The 14984-nt window shown below is 32.9% G+C and overlaps 1 protein-coding gene across 1 annotated transcript; it reads right to left on the reverse strand.

Moving 5' to 3' along the window:
- Positions 1-500: 500 nt before the first annotated feature.
- rnaset2 (ribonuclease T2) lies at positions 501-14599 on the reverse strand. Its single transcript, XM_056471156.1, has 10 exons — positions 14391-14599; positions 14133-14230; positions 12537-12591; positions 12389-12438; positions 12153-12210; positions 11996-12060; positions 11498-11611; positions 7282-7327; positions 6816-6890; positions 501-3602 (listed from the first exon to the last, which is right to left on the reverse strand). Exons 2-10 carry the CDS (start codon positions 14228-14230, stop codon positions 3414-3416), a joined length of 750 nt encoding a protein of 249 aa, XP_056327131.1. The 5' UTR covers positions 14391-14599; the 3' UTR covers positions 501-3413.
- Between the last annotated feature and the right edge of the window lie 385 nt (positions 14600-14984).

Genomic DNA, 14984 nt, shown 5'->3' on the forward strand with positions numbered 1-14984 from the left:
TTTAACACACTAATTCTCTGAAATCTAGTTAACCTCACCTAATCCTCAAACATTAAATCATAGACAATGAGGGAGCTTTGAAGATTTCAGACAAATCCTTTGGTGAACTAGAAACATTGCATAAAAGAACTCATTTCTCATCTATCCGTCCATCCGTCCGTCCGAACACTTACAGAACAACTAGATAGCAAAGCACACATTCACTCAAAATTCAAAACAATTCTGTGACCTTTAAACTTAATGATTATTCAAATGTTTATTTATTTGTTGGTTTACAACATCTTAAAGACTTTTGATCGTCTTGACCATGTCTACACGCCTAAATGCATTGAGTTGCTGCCAAGAGATTTGCTGATTTGCAATAATGAGCAGTTGGACAGGTGTACCTAATAAAGTGGCCAGCGAGTGTTTGTGTGCATGCATAATACAATATCTTTAATAAAATCAATAGTGGAAAATTTGCTGTATATTAATATCAAATAAAAACAACTTAGCCAGGATGCCTGGTTTTCAGAACAACCAATTTATTTACAGTAAATGAACAAAATGACTCAAATCTTTACATGAATGCAATAATCACACATTGTAAAATTAACAAACCATGTACCTGTAAAAATGTCTTTCATCAGCAGCACAAATCCAGAACCAGTATAAAAACCAACAATTATAGACATATAAGTTACACGCCATGTTGCTAACAAAGCAATATATCAAATGCCCACATCTAATATGGCTCTTTGATCGTAATCATGTGACTGATAAAAATACCACTGGATGAAAATCAGATCTGTATTTTTAGGCACTGAGGCAGAAAGACACTGTTTAAGACAGATTGTTTTGTGCAAACGGTAAATTGTCTCGTGTAGTAACTTAGTAACTGAAGTCATCTACCCATTAAAACAACACGAGAACAGCATGTCTGTTAGCAACGTCAATGAGCTTTTTCTTTGGCCAGAATGTATGTGCTGCCCTCTAGTGGTGGAAAACTAGATGTGCATTATGTGCAACTGCTATCACAAGGCTCAAAGTTCCAAACCCACCACATATTTTACACATTGAAGTCGCAAATATTGCCAATTAGGGCTGCACAATATATCGTTTCAGAATCGATATCTCAATGTGTGCATCCACAATAGTTACATCACAACATATGTAATGTGGAGTGTGAATTATATCTGAACATGTGATTTGTAGAGTCACTGCTAAGCTTAATCATGATATAGTGATGGTTTATCATTTGCATGTGTTTTAACGCCTGTCAATGAGCATTTCAAGAGAGTTAAGAAAATTTGGACACAAAAAAAATGATGTTTGGAGGTGTAATACAGATTTCTTTTATTTAATTATGTATATAAAATCCATTTGATTTATACCAAAAACCCTCCTTAAAATATTTATCTTGTTTCTAGTTCAAATATCTACATTTCAAAGCAAAAATAAGATTGTTTTTCTTACCCCATTGGCAGATAATTTAACTCATTTTAAGAAAAAACTATGAATTTTGACTTAGTTCTTCTAAAGGGGAAAACAAAATCTTTTTACTTGATCTAAGAATTTTTTTTAGATATTTGGAGCAGATATGAGACAAAGCAAAGTAAGAAAAGCATTTTTTTGCATTGTGATTATTCAATTTCTGTACCTGAATACTGTTAGATTCTCCAGAAAACTGTCCAATAGAGCTAATCAAACCATCTTGTGAGCCTGTATTTATTTAGCAGAAAATTACAAATTAAAATAACGAAAGACACGTATTACAGCGGACACTATTTCTACAAATTTGGAGTTCATATTGAAAGGGTGAATATCCCAAAACAGATCATGCCTCAGTCACATTTTGCATTAAAATCAAGAGAAAGAAAGAAAACCTTACATTTGTTTGAGAAAATATAGACCTCTTAGAGATTTGGTAAAACATGCTGGGGTCACATTTTGTATTAATATATAATATAAGAGAAAGAAATAAAACTTGCAATAGAAAATATAGACCTCTTTTAATTTCGATAGTTTAGTAAATGTTAAAATACGTTAAAAGTATATATAAATTAGTTATTAGCTCACTCATTTATGAAAATATTAATCATATTATTGTCTATATTATCAAGTTCTGATAAATAATGGTAGTATTTGCTGTTTGTTATTAATTCTGATAAAAAAAAATGGCCAAAAATATTTATAATATGACTATTATTTTCATAAATAAATGAGTGTTTTTAACTAATGGTTGTATTTGCTGTTTTTAGTAATTCTGATTAAAAAGAATTGCCAAAAATATTTAGAACAAGACTATTATTTTTATAAATGTGTTTTTTTATTTATTTTTTATTTATTTATTTTTACTAATGGTAGTATTTGCAGTTTTCTTTTATTAAATCTGATTAAAATATGGCCAAAAACATTTATAATATGACTAATATTTTCATAAATATGCAAGTTTTTTAAAATTTTTATTAATGGTAGTATTTGCTGGTCTTTTATTATTTCTGATAAAAATTTGGCAAAAATATTTGTAATATGACTATTACTTTCAGAAATATGTGAGTTTTTAACCAATGGTAGTATTTGCTGTTCTTTTATTAATTCTGATGATAAAAAAAAAATGGCAAACATAATTATACGACAATTATTTTCATAAATATGCGAATTTTTATTTTGAATAATGGTAGTATTTGCTGTTTTTATTAAGTCTGATTTAAAAAAATGGCAAAAATATTCATAAAATGACTATTATTTTCATAAATATGTGAGATCTTTTTACTGATGGTAGTATTTGCTGTTATTTTATTAATTTTGACAAAAACACGGCTTATTTTCATGAATACATGAGGTTTTTTTTAACATATATATTACAGGTCAAGCCCTCACTTATTTATGAACATAATCATATTATTGTCTATTTATTATTGTCTACATTATCACGTACTGATAATGTATTTGCAGATTTTTTTTATCTTACGCTGATAAAACAAACAAACAAACAAGCAAACAAACAAAAATAACAGTAATAAAATGTCCAGAAAACTGCCATGCATATACAAAATTATGCTACTATGCTAAAAAAAAATTTCCAATTACTTAGCTAAAATTTTTTGTTTACTTGAAATATTTAAGAACTCATCAATCTCTTTCATGAGATCAAAACCCCCAAACAAATAGGTCAACTTCAGGCTGAGCAAGATACATTGCGTAAAACCAATACATTTCAAAAGTGAACTTAGTTACCCCCTAAAAAATAGCAGTCTGTGAATTTGACATCCTTAAATTATCAGTAGATTGTTCCAGCATCATAGTTTAGGACAGCAAAGGAATTTAATGTGCATTTATTTACTGAAAACAATTATTTCCAGTGTTTCACATGCTAGACAGGAACCCTTAAATCTTTCAAACACTGAAAAGAGGTCTGAAGTTGCCCACCTCTACGCTTGCACTGGAGGGTAATAGACTGGCATGGAGTGATCACACACGCTGAGTCCTGACTGGCCACTGACAGGCACTGTGGGGAAGTCACTGCTCCAGGCGTCTTCGCTGGACTTTTCACAACCCATCAGCTGGAAATCCCTGTCAACACAGATCTCGATTTGGCCCAAAATTTGAACCTGGCCTCCCTGAAAAGTACAGCAAGAAATTACATTTAACCTCAGCAAAAAATATGGCAAATTGTGGTCATTGCACATCTAATCATTGAATAATAGTGAGTAATTTAATGTTGAGGAAATGACCCTCTTCAAAAGGTCCCATGCATGAAATTAAAATAAAGTTTTTAGATGTCAGTATCAGTATTGTTCATTTTTAGGAGATCTATAATCTAGTGTGCACCAAAACAGAGACAGATTTTGTGTTTATGAGATATAAAACTGATATAAACGTGTAACGCTTATAGTTGGTCACTTCCGGCTAAATTGATCAATGCATTCGTTTCGAATCAAATCGTTACCAATCAAATGCTCTCTAGTATCCGACAAGCCCCGCCCCCTTCAAGACACTTCACATTTGATGTGCTTGAGCTCAACCACTCTCACTGGACGAGCAGTGATAAAACAAAAATCTATAGGTTGTTTTTTTTTTTTAAAGGGGAGGAGCTACACTATGTTCCACCCTCTCTTCATCTTGCGATTTAGATTACGTCAAACGTTAAATAAACCTTTTATATCACTGTAGAAGCTTTTTAAATGAAACCCTGTTCTACCAGGGGATAAAAAGAGGTTATTGGGACTCTCTCTCTCTCTCTCTCTCTCTCTCTCTCTCTCATTAATATTTTTTTCTTCTCCTGAATTGTTATAGTTCATATCACGCCAACAATTGCTAATTGAGAATATGTGCCCAGGGCTACATTTTTTGGGAACTGTGAAATATGGCTACATTTTGTATGTAAAACATACTCTACAAGGTGTTATGACGCTACCGACAACTTCTGCTCAATTTTTCACTATTGCTCCACCGATTACCTCCATATGTTAGGCTTGTTACATTGAAATCAGTTTGCTCGTTAGCTCACCTTGTACGACGTCAGATTTGAGACATGGCGGCAATTCGAGTCTGGTGAAGGACGCTTCCAGAAACCAGGTAAAAAAAAAAAAAATGAATTAAAAAAGCAGCGTGAAATTATTATAAAGAATTTGGCCAAAGTTTGCTTTAAAACCACTATTGGTATGGTTTAGGAAAGGGGGTGGGAAGGTCAGTCGATAGCAAGCTGATATAAGCATGACAAGCTGACCTGCTTCTCTCACGGAAGGAGTTAAGAAAGAACATTGAGATTCACAAAAATGTACACATCGGCTTCTGGTGGAATTACGAGAAGGATGTGCAAAATGACACGTACAGTATGGGTAAACGTGGCCCAGTAACATATTTGAGATTGTCAAAAAATTTACACAGTACCCTAGTAGGTTTGCGGGGAAAAAAAAAAAAACAGTAAGCAGATGTAGCCCTGGGCACATATTTTGTGGTTCCCAGATATGTAGCCCTGGGGACGTATAATATCTCCAATGAGACTGGGTTTTACTGTATATTGCAATTTATTTAAGACTTATATAAACTCTAAAAAAAATGTAAATCTTGCAACTTGAAGATGAAGACTTGCAATTTCTGGTATTTGTCTGTTATCTCACAATTCTGAGTTTTCAAAATGTACAGTGGTTGTCAAGTCCAAAATGTGAAGCTAGAAAAGTGAGATATAAATTCAAAATTGTGAGAAGGTCAGAATTGTGAGATAAATCTTGGATGAAAATGAAAAATTTGATTGAGGATTTTCATTCTGTCATGTGATTTATCATTTTAAAATTGTGTATTAATGTGTTTTAAATAAATGTATAAAAATGTGTGTTAAATATTTTATCAATGTGTAAAAATTCCTGGCTTAATCAACAACATAACGATGTTGGTTTCTATTAAGTGATAAACATATAACAGGTTTCCAATAGTATCCCTTATGCTGAGTTCAGACTGCATGATTTTAGCCCCGATTTTGACTCACCAACAGGTTTTGAGAAATTGCTGACAAATGCTTGAAAGTCCAGGTAAATTGGTGCTCGTTCATGCTTGTAACAATCACACAGTGTGAATGATCAAATATGCAATCTCAGAGAATCGCAGATAAATCGTCGACACCAGTGTGATATTTGGCATGCTAACTATCTGGACCTATCTGCATGTGAAATGTGTTCAGATTGAAAATAACATTGTTAATTTCCTACAGCCAATAAGATGGCAGCATTCACTAGTATGGGTATCTGCAGGCCAGCGGGAGAATGGGGGAGAAGTTAAAATGGATTCTTTTCTGTCTATGTGGATGCAAGAAATGGAGGAAAAAGCCAGTGGAAATTTGGCAGGAGCACCCGTGTCTGTTTGACGTGTCATCTGAGCAACACCAGAACCAGGTCGAAAAAGAAAAAAGCTGGAGAATATTCTAAATTCCTTCAAAAGCCAGGTGAGCAAAATAAGTACATGTTCTACCCCAGTGTTTCCCAACCCAGTTCCTGAAGGCACACCAACAGTACACATTTTCAACCTCTCCCTAATCAAACACACCTGAATCAACTCAGCAGAACATTAGAAAAGACCCCAAAACCTGACACGAATGGGTCAGATAAGGGAGACATACAAAATATGTACTGTTGGTGTGCCTCCAGGAACAGGGTTGGGAAACACTGTTCTACCCCACAAAGGCTTCTTTCTTATGTAGTTATTAACAAAATATATATTCCGTGACCTCACATTGTTTCCATGTTACTTCTAGCTTGTGTTTGGTTGTGAGACGTAGTTTGAGGACCAAGATACAAAGTTGCCAGCGATTCTTCCTTTTGTAAAGTCATGCATTGTGAAACCGGTTGTCGCCGATCCATCTTGCAGTGTAAACACTGCAGTGAATCAACTCTACCCCAGATAGTCATGCAGTGTGAAAAAATCTGTGACGCGACTACTTTGAAAATTGTGTAGTCTGAACTCGGCATTAGCGGAAACAAACATTGTTATGTTGTTGACTGAGCTAAGAATGTATTTAATACACAAGTTTAATATGATAATACACAACATGACAGAATTAATCGTATTTTCTTGTTTGCTGACATCACAAAACCCTCTAACTTCTCAACCTTTATTCCAAAAATAAACGGTGGTTCCCTAAAGAATCGGTGAATCACGCCACATCTATACAATGCTAAACATTGTTTTTTTATGTGTAGCTGGGTGCTGTGGAAAGATGCCGAATGGTGCTGTCAGTGTGTATACTCATAAAAAACAATGTTTGAAATTTTGAAGATGTGGCACGATGTATTGCTTCTCGCCTGGTGTCTGACTCTTTATTCTGCCTTTATTCATACCATTCCTGGGTGAACACACTGGATCTTGGGCTTAACTCCGTAGGCACTTGTAATGGCTTCCTCCACATCCTCCAGCTATCAAAACAGGAAATATGACACATTTACTCACATGTGCTCATACTTGCAAGATTCTTATTTACTTCAGACCCCCCAAAAAATGAAGAAGTTGGGTAAATCCAACAGAAAACTGCAAGATCGTTATGTTGAAATGCTGATCCTGCATCTACCAGAGTGTATGTCGTGCGACAATGATGCAGATTGTGGTTTAGGATTACATTTTAAGCCCTCTTAATCGAGGCATGACATTTATGGGAAATATGAATTAGTATTTTCCTTTGAATCATGAATGTACATGTTGTAGTGTCACTGACAGGAACAGAAAATAAGCAAGAACATCATGGTAAACGCTTCAATGAAACCTTAGATTCTGAATTATTCACCCAAAATGAATAAATAAAATACTTACCGTGTAATGCTTCTCAGAGGGCACAATTTGATTCTTCAGCAACACACTGAAAGACACAAAACACTCATGAGGAAAACAATGGCAGCTATGACTGAATAGTACAATAGTAACGCAATTCAGTGTCATTGCAGAAATTTAAACAACAGTTCTGTTTGATCAGGTTCTTAAATCTGATTGGCTGACAGCTGTGCGATATTCGGCAATAACAGCACTCATACAGCCTCTTCACTCTTGTGTATAACTCCGCTCACATAGAGTGACAGCAGGTTAATAAACTCACTACAGTTTGACAAATATTGCTGCTGTTGGACAACATATTATACTTTTGAGGCTTTTTTAGGCAAGAATATAGTTGTTTAGATTGCAACTATGCAGTTTATTTATAAGGATAGTGCCTATTTAAAATTTTTATAATTTCGGAGATACAGTACGTCAGCATCCATCAGCTTGTCATACTGAGCAGAGCAAAGACGGTTGACCCTCCTCCACAAAATGGCGACAGACATCAATTAAAAAGCCCTTAGAGGATAAAAGCAGCGTACTTTCAATACAGCTGATCAAATCATTATAAATCAGGCAAGTGACATTCTAAATCGATCTCTCTATTTTGTATGCTGTAGTGCTGTATTTTTACCATAGGAAACTGGTAGTGTTTCTGGTAGTGTTTGCTTTGCTTTGGCTTTTTCGGGGATAATTATTGGATAATCCTGATTGCAAAAGAGAAATACTGGGAAATGTCCCTAGACTGTTGGCATTTCATGCCGTTCAGCCTTATAATATTAAAATGTCAGCAAAATCACCTGTTTTTTCATCACTTTAGATATTACGCTGGAGAATCATTCAAATACTATCTGTAAGTGATGTTTGTGAAGTAGCAACGGTTTCTGCTGTTCTGACGTCAGCTGCAGATGTGAATGAATGGCAGAAGAAAGCAGTTCCTTATAAAAAAGAATTTTTAGACTCTCTTGATTTTCTTTTTTATACACACGAATATGCCGTCGAACTGTTGTATAAATGCAATATCACACTAGTAGCAGTGCGATATGGCTGTATATAGTCACCAGTGGGACACTAAGGGACACCAACACGCAACTCCCACTAGTGCAGATATACAGCCATAATCGCACTGCTATGATTGTGATATTGCTCATGTAACCTGTAGCATTTACATAATTATGTGATTTTTTTTTGCAGTACACAAAAACAGCATTGAGTAAACACCCAAAAATCCATTAAGCAGAAATTCAAAGCATGATTAAATTACTAAATGGTCAAAGATTGATGGAAAAACAAATATCTGTATAGTTTTTGCATGCTTTGTCACCTACTATTATTTTTTATCATGCCTCTTAATGTAATTAGAAAAAAAAACATCTGATTGTGGTAAACACATCTTTTTATTTGAAAATATTTAATTTTTTTGTACAGTAAATGTAATGAAAAATGTTATACTGTTAGCTATATTTCAAGATTTCGTTGCGTAGGCCTAAAATCCAGTATACAACATACTCCTATATTGAAGAACTCTGTAAAAATCTGTTCATCAATCTCTTCTGCATCTACATATAGTGCTCAGCATATACAAGTACACCCCTCACAAATCTATCTTTTAAATTTAGATTTTTAATAGGAAGCTATCCATTATTATGATTGTGCACATACATTAGATTAGTTAGTACTGAAGCCAAATTTAGAGCTTATCTAACAAAATAACAGTCCAAAAACTAGTACAGCCAAATTGATATGTTATAGAAAAATATTAAATACAAATTAAAAAAAAAAAAGAGGACAAAAAAAAAAAAAAAAATCAAGAGAAGTAAAAAAAATGTAGTTGAAATTTTGTAGGTTGTAATTTTTTTGTAATATTTAGCTTGAATTGTATTATCTTTCAATTTCTAAATGTTTGGTGACTAAAATATTACTTTAATAAATATATCTGTTTAATAAATCTGTTTTGGTTAAATGCATCAAAATACACCTATATTAACTGAGAAATGGATACAAAAATTAGAAAAAAAGCAGATTAAAGCGATAATTCACCCACACATTAAAATGTCACTCATTTAGTCAATCTTTATGCATATCAAACCTCTATGAGTTTCTTTCTTTTGTTAACTACAAAATAAGATATTTTAAAGAATGCTAAAAACTAGTGGTGTAATGGATCACAAATCTCAGGGTTCGGATCACATAACTTTTTTTTGAGTTACGGATCAGACCATTTTTTGAACCAGCCAAAAAAAGAGAACACTATTACAAAAACGTAATGCAAGAAACTTTTGCTTCTAACAAACAGAATGTAAATCTGTCATTTTAATACAAAAATTTAAACAATAAACAGCTGAATAAAAATAAATGGTAAAATATTCAATACTGTGAAAAATTATATTTGTTACTGTTGCTGATAATGCTAAATGTGGAAATCATTATCATTTGTACAACACATCGTATTTATTTATAGTCTCACCACCAGTGTCATCACCAGTGTTGGTTAAGTTACTTTAAAAAAAATGATACATTTTTGAGTAGGAATCAGTAATTTGTAATCTATTAAGTTACTAATTGCTTAATGTAAAAAGTAATCAGATTACTAATTACTTTACTTTGAAGTTACTTTAAAAACATAGAAAATACCTATAAATATACAAAATAAACTGCAGCTCTTTCAGTAATTTAATATTCACTGAAAAATATTACAATGGGTTGATCACAGCCTCTTGACATATTCAAAAGACTTAAAGAGATAGTTTGTCAAAAACTTAAAATTCTCTTATCATTCACTTGTTCCAAACCTGTTTGTCTTTTTTCCCCCACAAAAGAAGACATGAAGAAAACTGGATACCTGTAACCACTGACATCAATAGTATAAAAAAGCACTGCAGTGTTTAGCTGTTCTGTATTTGTCTGAGGTAATTAGTCTACCGAAATGTGTATATTCTACACAAAGTATGAAGTTGACCGGTCAGTTCCTTTCACGTGACTTGTGGTTTTCAGCTGTGTGCACCTGGAAAATGCGAGTGCACGCAATATGATTTCATTTTATATTCCTCGATTGGAATTAACGAACTCGCACATGCAATGGATGCATTATGTACACAACCCCATAATCAGCTACACTTCTCTTTACATTCAGAAGATACCTTCACTCCCGATCCTGCAGAAAAATCCAATTTAGCCTGTTTAGGCTGAGTTGGACGCCAGTGTTCTCCTTGGCGACGAATATTGTCATAGAACGCCTTTTGTTCAAGTGCTTGAACAAGTTGCTGGTCGACATAAAAGCAGTCGAAAGTTAAACTGCATAAACTGCATTTCACAGCAATTTTTTTGTTTTTATGCTCGATGAAATCAAAGTAATGTCTGTATTTCCACTTGAAAAAGCAACCGCTCTCACCAGCAGCAGTGTGTTTTCCAGCTATTTAAAAGTGCATGCTTACTAACTGATATTGCAGCTGAAAACGTGATTTAAAATAAGAGTTTCTTTATTCTAAAAACTAAATATGTAACGCAAGTAACGCAATTACACTGACTTTAGTAACTGTAATCAAATTACTCAAATTTAAAATGTCATTCATTAAATTACTGCGTTCCCTAAAAACGTAATTAGAATACAGTTACACCCAACTCTGCTCACCACCTATTGGTTAAATAGTGTAATTGTCCATTTTTAAGCATCATTAAAAATATTTTCACACATGTGATTTGAATGACAATGCCTTTGCGATCGTTACAAACGTAGGATTAATCTACATGTAAAAATCTGTGGGTCACCTGCATTCAGACCTGTGAGTTGTGATCCATCCAGATTACGGATCAACCATGATCCGTTACCCCCTACTAAAAACCTGTAACCATTGACTTCCACAGTATTTGTTTTTCCTACCATGAAAGTCAATGGTTAAAGGTTTTCAGCTTTCTTCAAAATATCTTATTTTGTGGTTTACAGAATAAAGAAACTAATAAAGGATTGAAACCACCTGAGTAAATTTAAATTTTGGGTGAACTATTGCTTTAAGGAGCTGATATAAAATTAGACTAATACAACATGACACATGTAAATCACTTCTTTAGCAAAGGCTCTGAATAAGGCTTTAATCAGGTGCATTGATGTACTGAATCCATCCGCTATGATCTTGCTTCCTCTACTAACTTCCTCATTTTTCAAAAACCACAAAGTCAGATTACATCACTCAAAAACCACTTAAAAAGAAGAACTTACCTGTTAAGGTCAAACTTGTGGTACAGTTCAAGAGCTTTGCCAAAGTATTTATGTTCACTGTTTAAAGACTCTGATTTTGCAGCACAGGTCCCGTGTTTCGTCCATTCATAATTCCTAAGCACAAATGATAAAAAAAAAAAAAACTATCAATAAATAATATTATATCATTTCAGCATCAATATAATAGTCACAACAGTCACATTGCAAGATATGCAATGTCAAGTTTGAATCGTAATTAAAGGGTCATGTATATATATATATATATATATATATATATATATATATATATATATATATATATATATATATATATATATATATTCATTCATATTCGAGACCTGATTGGGAGGTAACGTCCGATTCCAATTGAATTTGAAACCACGTGATTGAGACATAGATTTCCGATCACGCGATCAGATCTTTACATCCCTACTAATAATAACAATAAATATAATAGATCATTGTATTGCCTAAATGCTTTTGCCGGGTCTGACATACCAAAATTTTGGGGAAGATGGTTCTAGCAGATCTGGCCAGAATTTCTCCATTTCTGGTAGTATGTCCTGTAAGACAAGTGCATACAACATCTTAATCAAATATCAAATTAAAAAGATTGCACATGCAACAGGACAGGACAAGACAAATAAACAATTACCTCAATCAAACTGGCATTAAAATGCCAAGATGTGTTGCACCTTACACCAGTGTTGGGCCTGCAATGATAACAAAAAATGTTCTTTAAATACTTTGAACCCTATTGTCATGCAGTTAATAGACTTAAATTAAATTGACAATGCCTAATACATATGCTCCTACACAATAGCTATGTCTTAAAATAGCAAATATTTGTCAGACAAACATTAATATGTAAATCTGACTTAAGAAACCCACCATAGTCCGTGCAGAGTCCAATAGCTGAAATCTGTTTTGCAGTGTTCCATCTGAAAATGAAAAACAACATAATTTGTCACACTGATACCCAGTGGATAAAAAAAAGTTATATTGGCATTAAAACAATGGAAAGTAAAGTATACAATACTTTGCAAAATGTCTGTGGCCAATGCTGGGTCAGTATGAGTTTTGTCCATTCTCCCCTGAAAGAAGCAGTCCATTCACTCTCACATACAAGCTCAATTACAATCTCACATAGAGTTTGTGCGTTTATTTAATTGGTTAAACAAAAAAAAAAATACTCTTAACTAACAATAAAACCTAATCAATTATGTACTAAAGAAATTAAAAGGCCATGCAGAACATTAGATCTCATAAAGCAAATTCATAACACATCTGAACAATGTTTTGCGATTTTGGCTATTCTGAATGGTAATTCTGAGTAGATTTAAATTCCCATTACTATAGCATTTTTAATGGTTTATATTTAGAAATACAAAGACAACTATTTTAATCAATTCTATATCATGAGTAAGTTGTAAGTTATTCAAATATAACTGGATTAATCAAACCGATTTCAATTGTCAAAACAAACTAATTTAAAATGACTTTAAATGGCCTGTTTAAAATACGAAAGAATTATATTATGTAATGTAAATGTAAAGTAATTTGTACACATTTTATGAGGTTTTTTTTATATACTTAACCTTCAAACAACACAGGCATTTTCAACTTCCATTGTTAAACATATTTAACATTACATCCAAGCAACATAAAATAAAAGAGTACAAAATAATAATAACATAAATAAAACCTTAAATCATACTAATGCAAATGAAAATATATTAAGGGGGTCAATCAATATAAGCCGACAAAAGTTTAGAGCGCTTTGAGGCACTTTTTGTTTTTACCTGTTTTATGGATACACATTTTATCTATAGAGGTAAAGTTGGTTTTATATTCGAATATTCAGACATATGAGCAGCCAATGACTATCAAAGTACAACACTGTTCACAGTCAATTAGATAGTGTTAATGTTGTTTTGAAGTTATAATTTTGCATGCTAATTCCGATCGAATATTCAAAGTAACATGGTAAACAACATAGAGAGTTCTAAATGAACAAATGTGCAAATATAAAACCAACTTTACCTCTATATTTTATCAGTACTGTTGACTGTTGAGAAAAAAGCTGGTAACACTATGATACCGACATTTACAGGAAGCGTACGAGGTACTGCATTTATTTTTTTCTCACCAAACATTTCTTCAAGAAATGTAATAAAATAATTGTACTGATAAGTAAAGGAATTAAAATACAATTCCCAAAAGTCAAAGAGCAATAGTATCAAAACAATAACGGTGTGAAATAGGTTTAATGGTGCTACAGCACGCCAACAAACATGTATTCATGGGTTTTTCTCAGGAAACCATTAAAACAACACGACACTTATGATTTTAAATATAAAACTTCGTAATTAAGTATATAAAAACATAAGAATAAAAACAAAACTGTTGTCTACGAAGCACAACGCGTAGTTTCAACATAATTTGTTAATTTTTAATAATTTGACAGCGTTTTCAGTGAAATTCCCATTACCGAAACGTGCCCGCGCATGTCTGAATGTGTGAAAATTTTAGAACAAAAACAAATGAATTGTTTTTAAATATTATTTTACATGACAGAACAAAAAAATAAATAAATGTACATCAATGTATAAATCCAATTATTTATTTGACATACCGAGGATGTGTAAAGGCCGATGAGCAAAGATATCCAGCACTAAATATGACAGCAAATGCAATGAATCTCATGTTTCCAGGTGGAGCAAGACCGTTCATCTTATAGAAAACAAAATAAAGATTTATTATGAACATTCATACAACGTACACTGTTCAAAGTATCTGCAAGACACTGGAAAAGCATACCAGTTGCTTGCTAAGGTAACAATCGGATAAAAGAATACACTGAAAACAAACTTGCGCTAAGAAGTCACGTTACCTGTTATTGTCTGAAGTGCCGCTCCAATTCACATAACGTTACAGTTCTCCTTACGTCCTATTAGTATAACTCTGACTGAAGTAAAACTGCCCAGACTATCTAAAAATGATGTGCGGTTGAGTCACTTTGGAGCCACTTCCTTTCCTGTCAGTAACAAACAGCCTGTGTTTGTTATGGTAGCATTTCCGCGCGTGCGCTGTCAAGTCATGTGATAAACAGCAATAAATGTCACGTGAAGGAGAATTATGCAAAATAAGCTAAAAGAAAACGTCATAACAGCCAGATAGTTTTCTAACGTGTAATATATATGATTGTTACAGTGAATTGCCACATTTTGATTCCTTTAAAAGCTTAAAAATTAAGTAGTAATTTTTGTTGTTGTAGGCCTACAACAAATGACAAAATGTAACAATGATTACGTTACATTATTTATATATCTTATGTTGCATTTTAATACATAATATTGTTTAATGCAAAATAAAATTAAGCACGTGATTTTAATTAAAAAAATATTGCCTGTTCTTAAAAGTTGAAAAGATTTAAAATTATGATATTTAATAAATGTGGGCAGAGTGTATTCGTTTTTAGCAGCTG

The sequence above is a fragment of the Danio aesculapii genome, chromosome 13, assembly GCF_903798145.1.
Source record: "Danio aesculapii chromosome 13, fDanAes4.1, whole genome shotgun sequence".
Lineage (NCBI taxonomy): Eukaryota > Metazoa > Chordata > Actinopteri > Cypriniformes > Danionidae > Danio > Danio aesculapii.

Coding starts and splice junctions, on each gene's coding strand:
- rnaset2 (XM_056471156.1), bottom strand. CDS start 14,230: ATGAACGGTCTTGCTCCACCTGGAAACATGAGATTCATTGCATTTGCT. Junction 12,592..14,132: donor TCGGCCTTTACACATCCTCG/GTATGTCAAATA, acceptor TGCTTCTTTCAG/GGGAGAATGGACAAAACTCA. Junction 12,439..12,536: donor GGCCACAGACATTTTGCAAA/GTATTGTATACT, acceptor TTTCATTTTCAG/ATGGAACACTGCAAAACAGA.